Below are 12,025 nucleotides of genomic sequence, written 5' to 3'. Positions count from 1 at the left end.
TACGTTGTTCTTGTACGTGGTGGGAGGTTTCTATGACCCTCACCATGAGCAAGAGAGCCGGATGTTTCCAGGATGAAAAAAACCTTTCACTTGAAAACACTAACGTCTGAAAACAGTACAACAGTTTCAAGTCAACTATTTTTACTTGGAAATATACTCTATTTGGTTGTGAGCCTAGCCTTTAACGGCTGAGCCATCTCTCCAGACCTAGGAAATATACTCTATTTGATACCAACTTATTCCATAAAGTGAAATGATTTGAAGTCGGGGTTTTATCATTTTATAATAAAACAAGGGGGGGGGACCCTTAGTGGTGGGGGCTTGAATTTGAAGGTGCAACCGAAGAACTTGTAACCTGATGCCCCCCCCCCAAGTCACTGGTATTGATGCCTGAACACCAGCCAGTCTGTGCTGATGGCCACTAGGAGGGACGGCCCCGGAGCATAAGCAGACAGGCCAGCAGGGAGAGGCGATGTTTCAGCAGCTGCTCTTTGAGTCATTTTTCCTTTAGATATAAACAGATTTATGTCTTTGTCCAAAGAGGAAAATGATCTTAAAACCATTTCCATTGTTATCTATATTCTCACTGCCTATTATGTCACCGCACATGAAGGACACGGTGCCCTTCACACATGGAGGAGGCGGGGAAGGCCTACCCCTGTGCATTTACTGTGTGTGGCTCCCTAAGCCACCTGCATCAGCCTCCACATCTGCCTGGCAGTGGTGCTGGGACCAAGCCCCCCTGCCTCTCCCTCCCCTGAATGTGTACTTGGCTAGAACTGCACTCTGCTTTGCCCCTGTAACTGCCCAGCAGGTACCCAAGTCAACGAGTTTGTTGAAAGCAAAGGTGAATAAAAACATGAAAATATGAAGTCTGTTGCTCATTAACTACTACAACAACAAAAGATATTTCTGTATCAAAATGTCTGCCAAAGCCACAGATTGAGATAACCCTCAAGGACAGTTGGCACTGAAGATTCCATTGCCTTCTCGGGGCATTTGTCTATGGCGGCGTTCACACACCTACTGTGCTGGAACTGTGGACAGACCCAGGGTGTGGCAGCCTGTCCTGATGAGGGCAAAGCATTCTGTTATTCCTTGAAATCACATCCATCCATCCATCCATCCATCCATCCATCCATCCATCCATCCATGTTTTCTCGCAGCATTGGCGATTTAACCTGGGGCTTTGCTCTATCAGCTGGCTACAGACTTCAGAGATCTTTATGTGCCTCTGGTGGCCTCAAACTCTCAACCTTCCTGCCTTTGCCACTGGAGTGCTCAGGTGACATGTATATATCCCCACACCTATCCCTTCTCCCTTCAGAGTAACTATAAACGATTACTGTCCTTCGATATTTCATCCATAGGGCATCTGATAGGAACACACACACACACACACACACACACACACACACACACACACACTCTTCATAATCTTACGTAAAATAAATAGCTTTGGCAAAACCTAGTTGAGATGCATACTGAAAAATGAGTACATAAAGATTTCCTAAAAGAAAACAAATTATTCAGGGTAGGTTTCCCAAACACAAGATCATCATGTATGGTTATTTACTCCTTGTGATGAGCTCTTGAGTCCAAGATCGCAATCCAGAACGTGTAAGGGGATCCTTGAGTTCCGAGACACTCATGCCATCCGCATGAGACAATTGCCTCACTGATGACCAGAAATTAGCACTGATTTAATTTAGTCAATCTCCTTCTTGAAACAATGGAGTGCGGCTTCATGAGAAAATGAGGTCTACAACCGAATCATTCGCTATACTTAATATCCAGATAAAATCCTATAACAGGATGCATTCTACTTCCGTAATTCATTATTCCTAATTGGCATAATTTCAGATCATATTACTATATAAAAGCAGCCATCTATTTAAGTTCAGTGGGTACTGTGAGGTTAAGTGGCTTGATTTTTTTTTCCTGTATCAGTGACACACCCTGAGTGGCCCTCCTTCCCCAAAGGATGAGCTAATTTCTATGTCTAGGTAGTAGATGAATCACAGTGCATGACATAACACAAAAGCCAAGCCACATTCACTCGGATTGTCTCATCGTGTTCATTTCTTCACCTTTTAGACAAATGGAGAAAATATGAAGATGATTTAAAATAAAATCTCACTGTATGCATATCTGGCATAATGTAGGGGAAAAAATGAGTGAAAAAGGAACCTACTGCTGTGATCACACACACACACACACATACACACACACACACACACACACACACACACACACACGTACGTCAAGGAGCTCGGCATTTACTGGTATACCGCTGCCAGGAGCCCTGGCCATACCCATAGACATCTTAGGATATGTGACTTAGAGGTGCTTGTTCTTGGTGATGTTCATGGTGAGCCAAAGACATCTCCAATCAAAAGACTCATGAAATCTAGATGTCTATATTTTCCAGTCCAAGCTCACAGTAGGTTTGCCATGTTCCCCAAAAGTCAACTCCAGAGCTCTCCCACTTATCAACGGGACTTAGAGAACACAGGCTTCCTTCTCTGTTTACCACGGTGCTGGGATGTTTGCTTGGCTTTGGCCAGCTGGAATTTCTTTATCTCTAGGCCTCAGAATAAAAGAGACTTGCTTCCTTGGGAGCCTGCAATCACACATTCTTTTGAGGTCCAGACTGTGAAACTGGGATGAAGGTTAGGATGTAATGGCTTCACCAGACCCAAAATAAACGAATAAATGGGGAACACTTATATAGAAAAATACAAAGAACCATGGGGGTGTTTCTCGGCCCTTCCTATCGGATTGGCTAACCCACCAGAACTGGAACATAAATGGAAGCCACGCCTCAAGCTTCTCTCCTTTAGTTTCCATCCACCTGAAGCCACACCCAAAGGGGTGTGGCCACCATTACAGGTTCACAGGCAAGACAACTACCCTGGGACATCTATCAGAGGCCAACTCCTTATTCCTATTCAGGCCTGATATGATCTTGTCAGTGTCAGCCAGAAGAAACTACACGCGATCTTTAAGGACTGACCTTTTGAACAAGGCTAAAGTACATGATTCCACCTCCAAGAGTCCCAACAGAGTTCACATATTTTGTTGATAAATGTTTTAAGTGCTTCCCTGTATTTTAACAGTATGTTTGCTCACAGCTGTCTAAATAGCAGACATGTAGTCGCGGACTCATCCTTTCAATGTTGAGTTGGAAATTCAAGGAAAAGCGTGGTACAGAGTCAAGCCTAGCCTGTCTCCTAGCACAGCTAAAACCCTCCTGTGGTTTAATACCAACTACTTCCTTCCTAAGATGCACTTCTAACACCGTATCGCTGCATCCATTACCAGTCAGTAAGGCAATCCTTGCCCTGAATGGCTGAACCGTTAAGAGACAGAGTTAAATTTAACACAAACTTACTGAATGCTCGGTGGGGGCTTTAAAACAGGGACACAAACAGTATGTGACACATAACAGATGTAACACTTGGCACTGGACAATTGGCCAACTTCAGACAGACAGACAGAGAAGAGAGGGACTGTCCAGAGAAAGAGGAGAGGTTGTGTTCATTCAGGGAAGGGGCAGAAGCAGGGACACAAAGGGTACATGTCAGCACAGGAGGTACAATTGTGTCAGGGAAGGCTGGGTGAGCTAGGGCTCCTAAGTCAGGGTTAAGTTTATTGTGGAATCAACAGGCAGCAGAGACGTCGTCCTGGCTGTCTTCCATGGAGCGTAGCCACGGCAGTAATGCAACTCTGAGACATGAAGGGTACGTAACTACAAAGATGAGCACTATTTGTTTTAACACGGGACAGGTTTCAGACACGACGGTTTGAAGCATTCATTTACATTTAAATGAAGTACAAATACCAGCTTGTGGTAATAACAAAATCCAGCGGACTGGGATTGTAAGATGCACACCTTCACATGACATAAATCACGGAGACAGGGTGTGAAAACACGTACCTTGGCATGATGTAAATCTACCCCATACATGGAGAGCTTTTTGGCGTTTTCCAAGAAATGCATCTCTGCTTCTGCTGGCGTCATCCCTCTGATTAGAAAAAAGTAAGTGGTTAAACTTCTCCAGTCACTTAGAATTGGAAATGGAATAGCAAATAGCCACGTTTGCTCCCCTACGCCATTCAGCTACTTTCCCTTTGTCTGGTAGGATGCAAAGTCTCCCACTTCCCTCCCTCCTATCATGTAAGAAAAACCTTCATTGGGAAACCAGAAGACACAGGTTTGAGCATCCCTGATTCAAAAATTCCAAAGCGGAACTTTCCAAAAATCTGCATCTTCTAAAATACTGATACAACGTGAAAGGAATTCTAAAAATACTGTATAAAGTCCCGGGGGGGGGGGGGTCACGCACATTCTGTGTTTACAAAACATAAATGGAAATTCCTATTTAGACTCTTGTTTCATTCCCAAAGACAGGCAACTACTTTATACAACTATCCAGCAGTCTAAAACATGTGAAATCTGAAACATGTCTGCTCCCAAGCGTGGCGGGTAAGAGATTCTCAGCATATACACGGGAAAATGATCACGAGACAGACAGCTTAGTGGGAACATTCACAAACAGACGCCTGGATGTTCTGAGAGGGGGTTTACCTACACAACCATGTGCGGCCTCCGCCCCGCCCCGCCCCGCCCCGCCCCGCCCCGCCCGGAGCCCCCTGGCATCAGAGCTGGGCTGGAGGCCTGAGGCACTCTCTGCAAAACCATTTCCGCAACCAACCTGTGACTCTTGTGCAGCTCAACCACTTTATCCTCCAGTTCTTTGGTGTGGTTCGGTGCAAAGCGGAACTCGCTGATGTAATCACTGCCACACTCGTCAGGGTCGTAGTCTCCAAGTTCTGACTGCACAGTGTAGGAGCCCAGCAGGGCCAGCGTCACAAAGGAGCAGGGCAGCCTCCCAGACACGATGTCATCGCGCAGCTGTAAGCAGAGGTAGTACCTTCCAGGGGCCAAAGGGACAAAGACAACGTTGGCTTTAGGACACACTGACGGGAGCTGGAAGGGGCGTTGCAGGGTGAACACGCTCTAGAAACATTATATTCGTGGGCGAGATTTCCGAGGAATTAAAAAAAAAAAAGGAGGTATTCATAAATAATTTCTCCCAGGCCAGTAAACTCTTTCAACGATTTCAACTATAATAAGTCTAGAAAGGGAGAAACTACTAGGCTACAGGTAGTATTTAGCGGACCTAGAGGAGGCTCAGTCAAGCGCAAAGTGAAAGACATTTAAAAATGTTTTCTTTTCCCTAGATTTACACACTCTCGGAAATCTGTTGGGGTGAACTATAATAGAAAAGGATGTTGTTATACAAAACCACCGGACCCCATGCAGCCTTGGGGGGGGGGCTCATTCTAAAATCTAGGTGACCTCAGGTAATCCAACAGCTGTGATTTAGGAACTCAGTAGCTGCATTTCTAAGAACAAATACTCTCTACTCTTTTTTTATTGTGATAACTTCCTGGAGTTTAGCTGATACAAATTCTATAAAAACTGCCTACCTTGAAATCTGGGACTGTTGTCATTACAGGTGAATAGTTTTAAATTGGAGAAATATAAAAGCATCCCCCCCCCCCACATAGTTCTACCATGATGTCATAAAGTAACTACATCAGTAGCTGATCTATCTTCTGTCTGAGATTCATAGATTAGGAAAGTATAAAATAAGAAAGAAGTTAAATAAAGATTAACAGATAAACCCGGAGGGTAAATGCCAACACCCACGAGATTTAACGCTCATGGTCATCTGCTCTCTGCGAGAGAGAGAGAGAGAGAGAGAGAGAGAGAGAGAGAGGTGTGCAGGCCTCCAGGGAGCAAGTCCAGCAATGGATAGATGAGAAGTCTGTGCAATTCAGGTATTAAGAGTCCTTACACATCCCACAGGCTCTATGCATACTACACAGTAGACAGGAACTGTGCATGCATTTATAAATCTAAGAACATTTAGGGTATACAACCACAAAATTAGTCATAACTAAGTATTTAACCCTGGGCAGAAGTGTCTTTAAATAGACAGAGTACAAATTTTCCCTGATTTCCTGCAGATATAAAAGAAATGCCCTGGAACTGTTAACTCTTCTCGAAGATCTTGTTAAAACTATTTTTCAATGCAGCAAGTGGAGGACACCATTCCAAGTAATTTCTTTTCTTTGAAAAAAACCTTCCAAGAAGGCACGAGGCTACAAAGAAAATCACACACACACACACACACACACACACACACACACACACACACACAGCGCAAAGAAAACCATGCACATGCAAGACTAAGTCACTCCGGTCATAATCTCACTACCAAAGCCAGGGAGGGCTGGGTCTCCCAAAGCACAAGGTGGAAATATCCACAAAGGCATGAGAATGGAGAAGGAAGGTCCTGGATGTTTGTGTCCCAGCTCCTACCCCTGAATCCACATTCGGAAATGCTAGCCCTGCCCAGTGTGGTAGGTTGGGAGGCGGGGTCGTTGAGAGGTGATCAGATCATGTGTGTAGAGCCTGCATAAATGCAATCAGTCGTTTTAAAAAGGTAAAGGGCAACTGTGTGGTGAGGAGACTAATAACAACCAGGTAGTCTGTAACCCTGGGACAGAGCCTCATACCAGCTCCCTTGCCTTGATCTACAAGTCTCCAGAATGCACCACGTGAATTTCTGTCTGTAGACCAGTCTTGGGTATTTTGGGACAGGAGCAAGAACAGACTAAGTTACACAGTGTAACTCTACAAAAGGGGAATCCCTTCTCATACACTAAGCTCACTGAGCTAATCCACCAAACTGGAACCATTGTATGCTAGGTCTTTTTCTTAATATCCTCTTCCCAGAAAACAAATCCGTCATTTCCTGGTTTATGTACCTATGAGAGAAAGTAAACTCTTAGATTTATTCATGCTTTCTCATTTCTCCCCTCTCAATCTCTCTCTCTGATTGTTAAAAACATCTATGAAGTATCAGGTTGGCTACACACAGAACATAGACATATAAAGATATCAGTAATTTAAGTTTTACATCGGGGCCATTCAGTGTTGCTAGGCCATTCATGACTGAATCCCATCCATTTTGGCTGTGGTGAGTGGGTGGAGTGTATCTCAATTCTGAAAGTTTCCCCCTAGAGGGTCAGAGAGATGGAGATATCAGCCTATCACAGAGGATTCCAGTGGAGAGATAGGATCTGGCAACTCCTGGCATCTCACGTTCGCACTCATTCAGTTAGTTGCCCTTTTGTTTGCCATTTGAGAGACGGTGACTGTTAGGGACCAGGAGTACCCATGCCCTTCCGGGAGCACTCGAGAGATGAGTGGCTCTCCCAATGTGTGCAGGCTCCCATCTTTCAAATACCTGGTGATGTCTTCTGATAGCTGGGCAGGGTCTGGCGGGTAAAATTTCACATTAAATGAAAGGTGCCAAGCGCCACCTGCAGGGTAGGACACACATCAGAACAAATCCTTAGGAAACTACAATCAGCTTCGCATCTTAATTCAAGTTCCAAGAGCCTCACCTCCAGTTAACACCTGTCAAGGGAACTCTATAGATAATTCCAAGTCTTGCCCCCAGTCAAGTCATTTACTGGCGCTTTTCAAAACGCAAGGGAATTTACCAATTTTTTTTTCTTTTCCTTTCCTCAAGATCAAGAGACAGGCGTAATCCTGTATCAGATAACTGGAATTGGCCAGATTTACTGCTTATGAATTTCTTGATAGCTCGAATGACAATAGCACAGACAGAACTATCTCCTAGGTCCTTTCTGCTCTGTTATTGCAGGACAAATCCTGTTCTGATAAATGTCGAGGCGCCAGTGCACATCTCTTTATTTTAAGGGAAAGGAGGTTTGCTTTAGTGAATATTGCTTCCTGTGGGCTGCTGCTGATACCTTCCTTGCTCAGAGACTGTTTCCATGCAGTGGCTATCGGAATGCATGGAAGGAAGGGACAACACCCAGCCCCTCCACCCATGACTCACTCGGGTCTTTCTTATATTGCACCATGCTTTGCCCATGGCATCTTTTAAGTTCTCTCCAGCAGCAGAAGCGTCAGGCAGACACTAGACGCTCCGTTCTCTGCTCCTGTCTGTGCATGTCTAGACAGTGTTGCCGTTTGGATTTAGAACGATCCCTCGAAGCTCACGTTGGACGTTATGCCCACACCGGCAGCTCTAATTTCATGAATGGATGAATCCATTTGTAGATTCAAAGTCTCATGGGAGTCGGAGGAGGGACAGTGTGACACAGGTGTGTAAGTCCTGGCGTCTTTCCGGTGTCACCCTCTCCCTGCTGCCATTAACCGCCAAGTCACAGGCCCAAAAGCACCCGAGCCAGTGACCTCAGAACCGTGAGCTACGGCAAACCATTTCTCCTTTGTGCTGGCTGGGGCTGTCTAGAGTACTGTATTAGTTAGGGTTAGACGCTCTGGGCACACTGAACTGGAAGCTCACCCATTTCCCCCTCTTCTACACTGTTTTCTTTCTTAGGACATAATCTTCATTTCTCCTACTTGCCGTGTTCATTTCTCTTGGCTTCTTAAAGCACGGTGATTTATCAGCTCTTGGCGCTCCTTCTCTGCGACACCGCGTCTTTCCCCCCCCCCCCAGTCAACAGCTACACTGAAGGCTCTTTAGCACGGCCTCCAGAAGCATCTGGAAAGGAAGTTCACTTCCTTTCATGCCACAGGCTTGCTCTCACCCGTGTTTCTGTGATCCCCTGAATGGCTCTCACCCGTGTTTCCATGATCCCTGAATGGCTCTCATCCGTGTTTCTGTGATCCCCTGAATGGCTCTCACCCGGGGTTCTGTGATCCCCTGAATGGCTCTCATCCGGGGTTCTGTGATCCCCTGAATGGCTCTCACCCGTGTTTCTGTGATCCCCTGAATGGCTCTCACCCGTGTTTCTGTGATCCCTGAATGGCTCTCATCCGTGTTTCTGTGATCCCCTGAATGGCTCTCACCCGGGGTTCCGTGATCCCTGAATGGCTCTCACCCGGGGTTCTGTGATCCCGAGTTGCCCGTCCTCTCCACATCCTCCTCCTATGTTTCCTCTGCCTGTGAAGTGGCATTTGCAGACTCCATGTGCTCTACAGGCCGCTCCTGAACACGCTGGACAAAGGAGCACCTGCTGCCCACATTCCCTAGCTCCCTCTCTCGCACACGTGGCAATGCTTGGCTATGTCGGTCGCTACATTTCTGTCACCAACACCACAGCACGACTTACACCTTCTAGTTTATTCTCTGAACTACCATCTACCTGGCACTTAAGATTCCACATGCCAAAGAGTTAGCGTCTCGCCAGCTATTATTGGGCACTTAATGTCGTTTTCAAACCATTCAAGATGTGAAGGCACCATGGTTTTTAACACTTATAAGCCATAAATATCAATATATTTTTTTAGTGATTTCTGAAAAAATGCCTTTTGGTCATTCTACAGATAGTCTGGTTTTTAATTAATTAATTTATTTACTTTTGTTCCTATTGATTCTTGCTCAGTTATTTCTAAAACAAACCCCTTTTGGTGTATGCGAATAGTGAGCTGGTTAATGGGAGCTGGTTTTACAGCAAGCAAGTGGGACTCAAGCCAATGGATTTTTCTATGGGGGGGGGAGATTCACTGTTATTTTACAATTTTCAAGGAAGCCTTGACTTCAATGGCAAGTCCTGTAGTACAATTAAACCACTTTATAATAAATCCAGAGTGACAACTCAAAGTTGGAAACTAACCAGTAGAAATCATGAGCGATGCATTTCAACACAAAATCCTCATCCTAGAAATCAATTAGGAAATGACATCGAGATTCAATGTACCGGAGGTGATTCGAGAAATGAAAGTTGCTAAGCTTTATCCCAGAGAATTTCATTCCTGAGACCTGGAGTATCGTGCTGACCTGTGGTGACATCCCTCGCACAAATAAAGCCTATGGGGGGGGGGCGGTCCAGAGAATGGAGCTTACCGCTAGCTAACCATAGAGGTCTGGAGGTCTGTGCAGATAGACAGGAAGTGACGTAGCTGGGCAGAAACGGGAGATAAGCAGGGAGAAGCAGGAGCTCGCTCTCTTGCCGGCTGAGATGCTTAGGAGGTGAGGTGTGGCTGTGGCTTGCTCCTTCTCTCTGGTGTCTCAGAGTTTCCCTTTATACCTGACTCCAGCTTTTTATTATCTAGACCGATTAAGAACTCCTTTTACACCGACCCTTTGGTTTTAAGCAAGCACCTTTGTGGTCCCAGTACAGGTGGGGAGAACTGTGGCATTTTAACGAAAAAGTGAAATTTAGAGATTGGGGGGGGAGTGGGTGGGGGCTGGGGGAGGGAGGGAGCACTAAGCAAATAGTCTGGGAAGAGGGGCTTGTGCATAAGATCAGACAACCCTGCCTCAGCTCAGAGAATGGCCTGGAGGGAAACAGGAAGAGAGGCAGCTCCAACACTCTGAGGTAACTTTCCCTGCGCACCCTGCTGTGTTCCAGATTACAAACTTGTGATTAAACAGAGAACCGTCTTATGAAAAGCCTCTCACTTTAATCTTCAGTGCCTGACAGGTCTTAAAACTCTATAGTGTTTTTATATCACAACTATAAATATCATAAATATGTCGTTCTTCTTCTTATTATTATAAATATGCTATTCACATTATGTGGCAGACGGTGAGGTTATATGACCCTGACGTGGCTTTTATAGAACACATGAACAGGAACACTGCCCTAAGGACAAAACCTCCAGTCTCAGAATTCACATAAATTTGTGACTTGTGTTCATCAGCTTGATCGCCCGCCTTCTCTGAAAGACCTCATTCTACCCATGCGTCGTGCACTTGCCAGTACAGACTATTTAAAAAAAAAATATTAAACTTAGGAAATTTCCACTAATATGAATAAGTGAAAAGCCATGTCTTATTTTGATTGCATCTCAGCAACCTGCTTAACGCTGTTAGCTTGTTCATACTCCGGTTTTGTGACGTGCTCACGGAACCCTCTCGTCACTTTGGAAGCAGATGCTTCCTTGTTATCTGTCAAGTTCTACCTCTCTGACCCTGAGATCCTCCTGCCTCAGCCTCCTCAAGGGCTGAGATTTACAAACGCGTACCACCAAGCCTAGGAGAAATGTGTACTTCTTGTCTTGGGGGGGGGGGGGGGTGAGGAAAGGTTTCCGCCACCAGGCAACTGATTTATTTATCCACTTCCCAAACCATCAAACGGTTAACTGTACTGTGACCTTTGTACCCTGGCAGAGGCTTTAACATTAATAATTAAGTTAGAAACTTTCAATGATTAAGTGATAAGTGCAGCAAAGCCCAATTAAATTGTGTTTCACGTCTGTGTACCAGGTCACCTGTCAAAGTCATTTTACTTTCTGAGCCGTGATGGCAAAAACAGGTCCCATTGGAGCAGGGGCAATGTGTCAGATCAAATTTCTGCTTCATATGAGCCACTGCGTGGGTCTCCAGTCCACACAACACCCTGCCTAAACACTGTCAACGGGGCCACATCAAAGAACCTAAAGGAACTTACTTCGAATCTGTTTTTTAATTTCCTTAGCAGGGTCCAACCAATTCTGAAAGAGAAACGACAATATGAATTTGAATCACAGCAGAGTGAGTGAAATGTAGCCTGATGATTATGCACAGACCAGCCCTACATGACGCAAGAGGGAAGGCCCTCTCCATCGTGGCTCTTCCCACACATCTGGTGGCCTCCGGTCAAGCCTTGCCAGGGCACAGATACTAAATAAGGAGACACATGCATTTACAATTAATACCTGATACAGTTTTTCTCTGGGGGGGGGGGGAAAGTCAAGCCTTACTTTTTAGCATCTTTTTAGCAAATGGAAGCAACTCCCTTTCTCTACTTCTTGCCTAGTTGTGGGACAAAGGCCCTGAGCCTTTAGTCAGGTGCAAACATGTGACTCCAACACTGACACCCACTACCATACCGGACAGTGAACGTTACCCTCGCAGCCTAACTGCTTATGCCCCAGCTGTGATTTCTTCACAGAATTTGGGGGTATGAATAAGTTTTTCATATAAGAATTTAAATATTTGGTTCTCACGGGATCGAGAAATAG

The 12,025-nt window shown here is 45.3% G+C and overlaps 1 protein-coding gene across 1 annotated transcript in view; it reads right to left on the bottom strand.

Moving 5' to 3' along the window:
* The window catches only part of Epb41l3 (erythrocyte membrane protein band 4.1 like 3), a 144,267-nt gene that overhangs the window by 35,185 nt on the left and 97,057 nt on the right, over positions 1–12,025 (bottom strand). The window contains exons 5-8 of the mRNA XM_051190905.1: positions 11,473–11,515; positions 7,326–7,401; positions 4,719–4,937; positions 3,941–4,028 (exon numbers count right to left, since the gene is read on the bottom strand). Coding sequence (XP_051046862.1) covers positions 3,941–4,028; positions 4,719–4,937; positions 7,326–7,401; positions 11,473–11,515 — 426 coding nt within the window. The remainder of the gene's footprint in view (positions 1–3,940; positions 4,029–4,718; positions 4,938–7,325; positions 7,402–11,472; positions 11,516–12,025) is intronic.

The sequence above is a fragment of the Phodopus roborovskii genome, unplaced genomic scaffold (assembly GCF_943737965.1).
Source record: "Phodopus roborovskii unplaced genomic scaffold, PHOROB, whole genome shotgun sequence".
Lineage (NCBI taxonomy): Eukaryota > Metazoa > Chordata > Mammalia > Rodentia > Cricetidae > Phodopus > Phodopus roborovskii.
The sequence above is the reverse complement of the archived record's forward strand: the minus strand, read 5'-3'. Positions and strand labels throughout refer to the sequence as shown.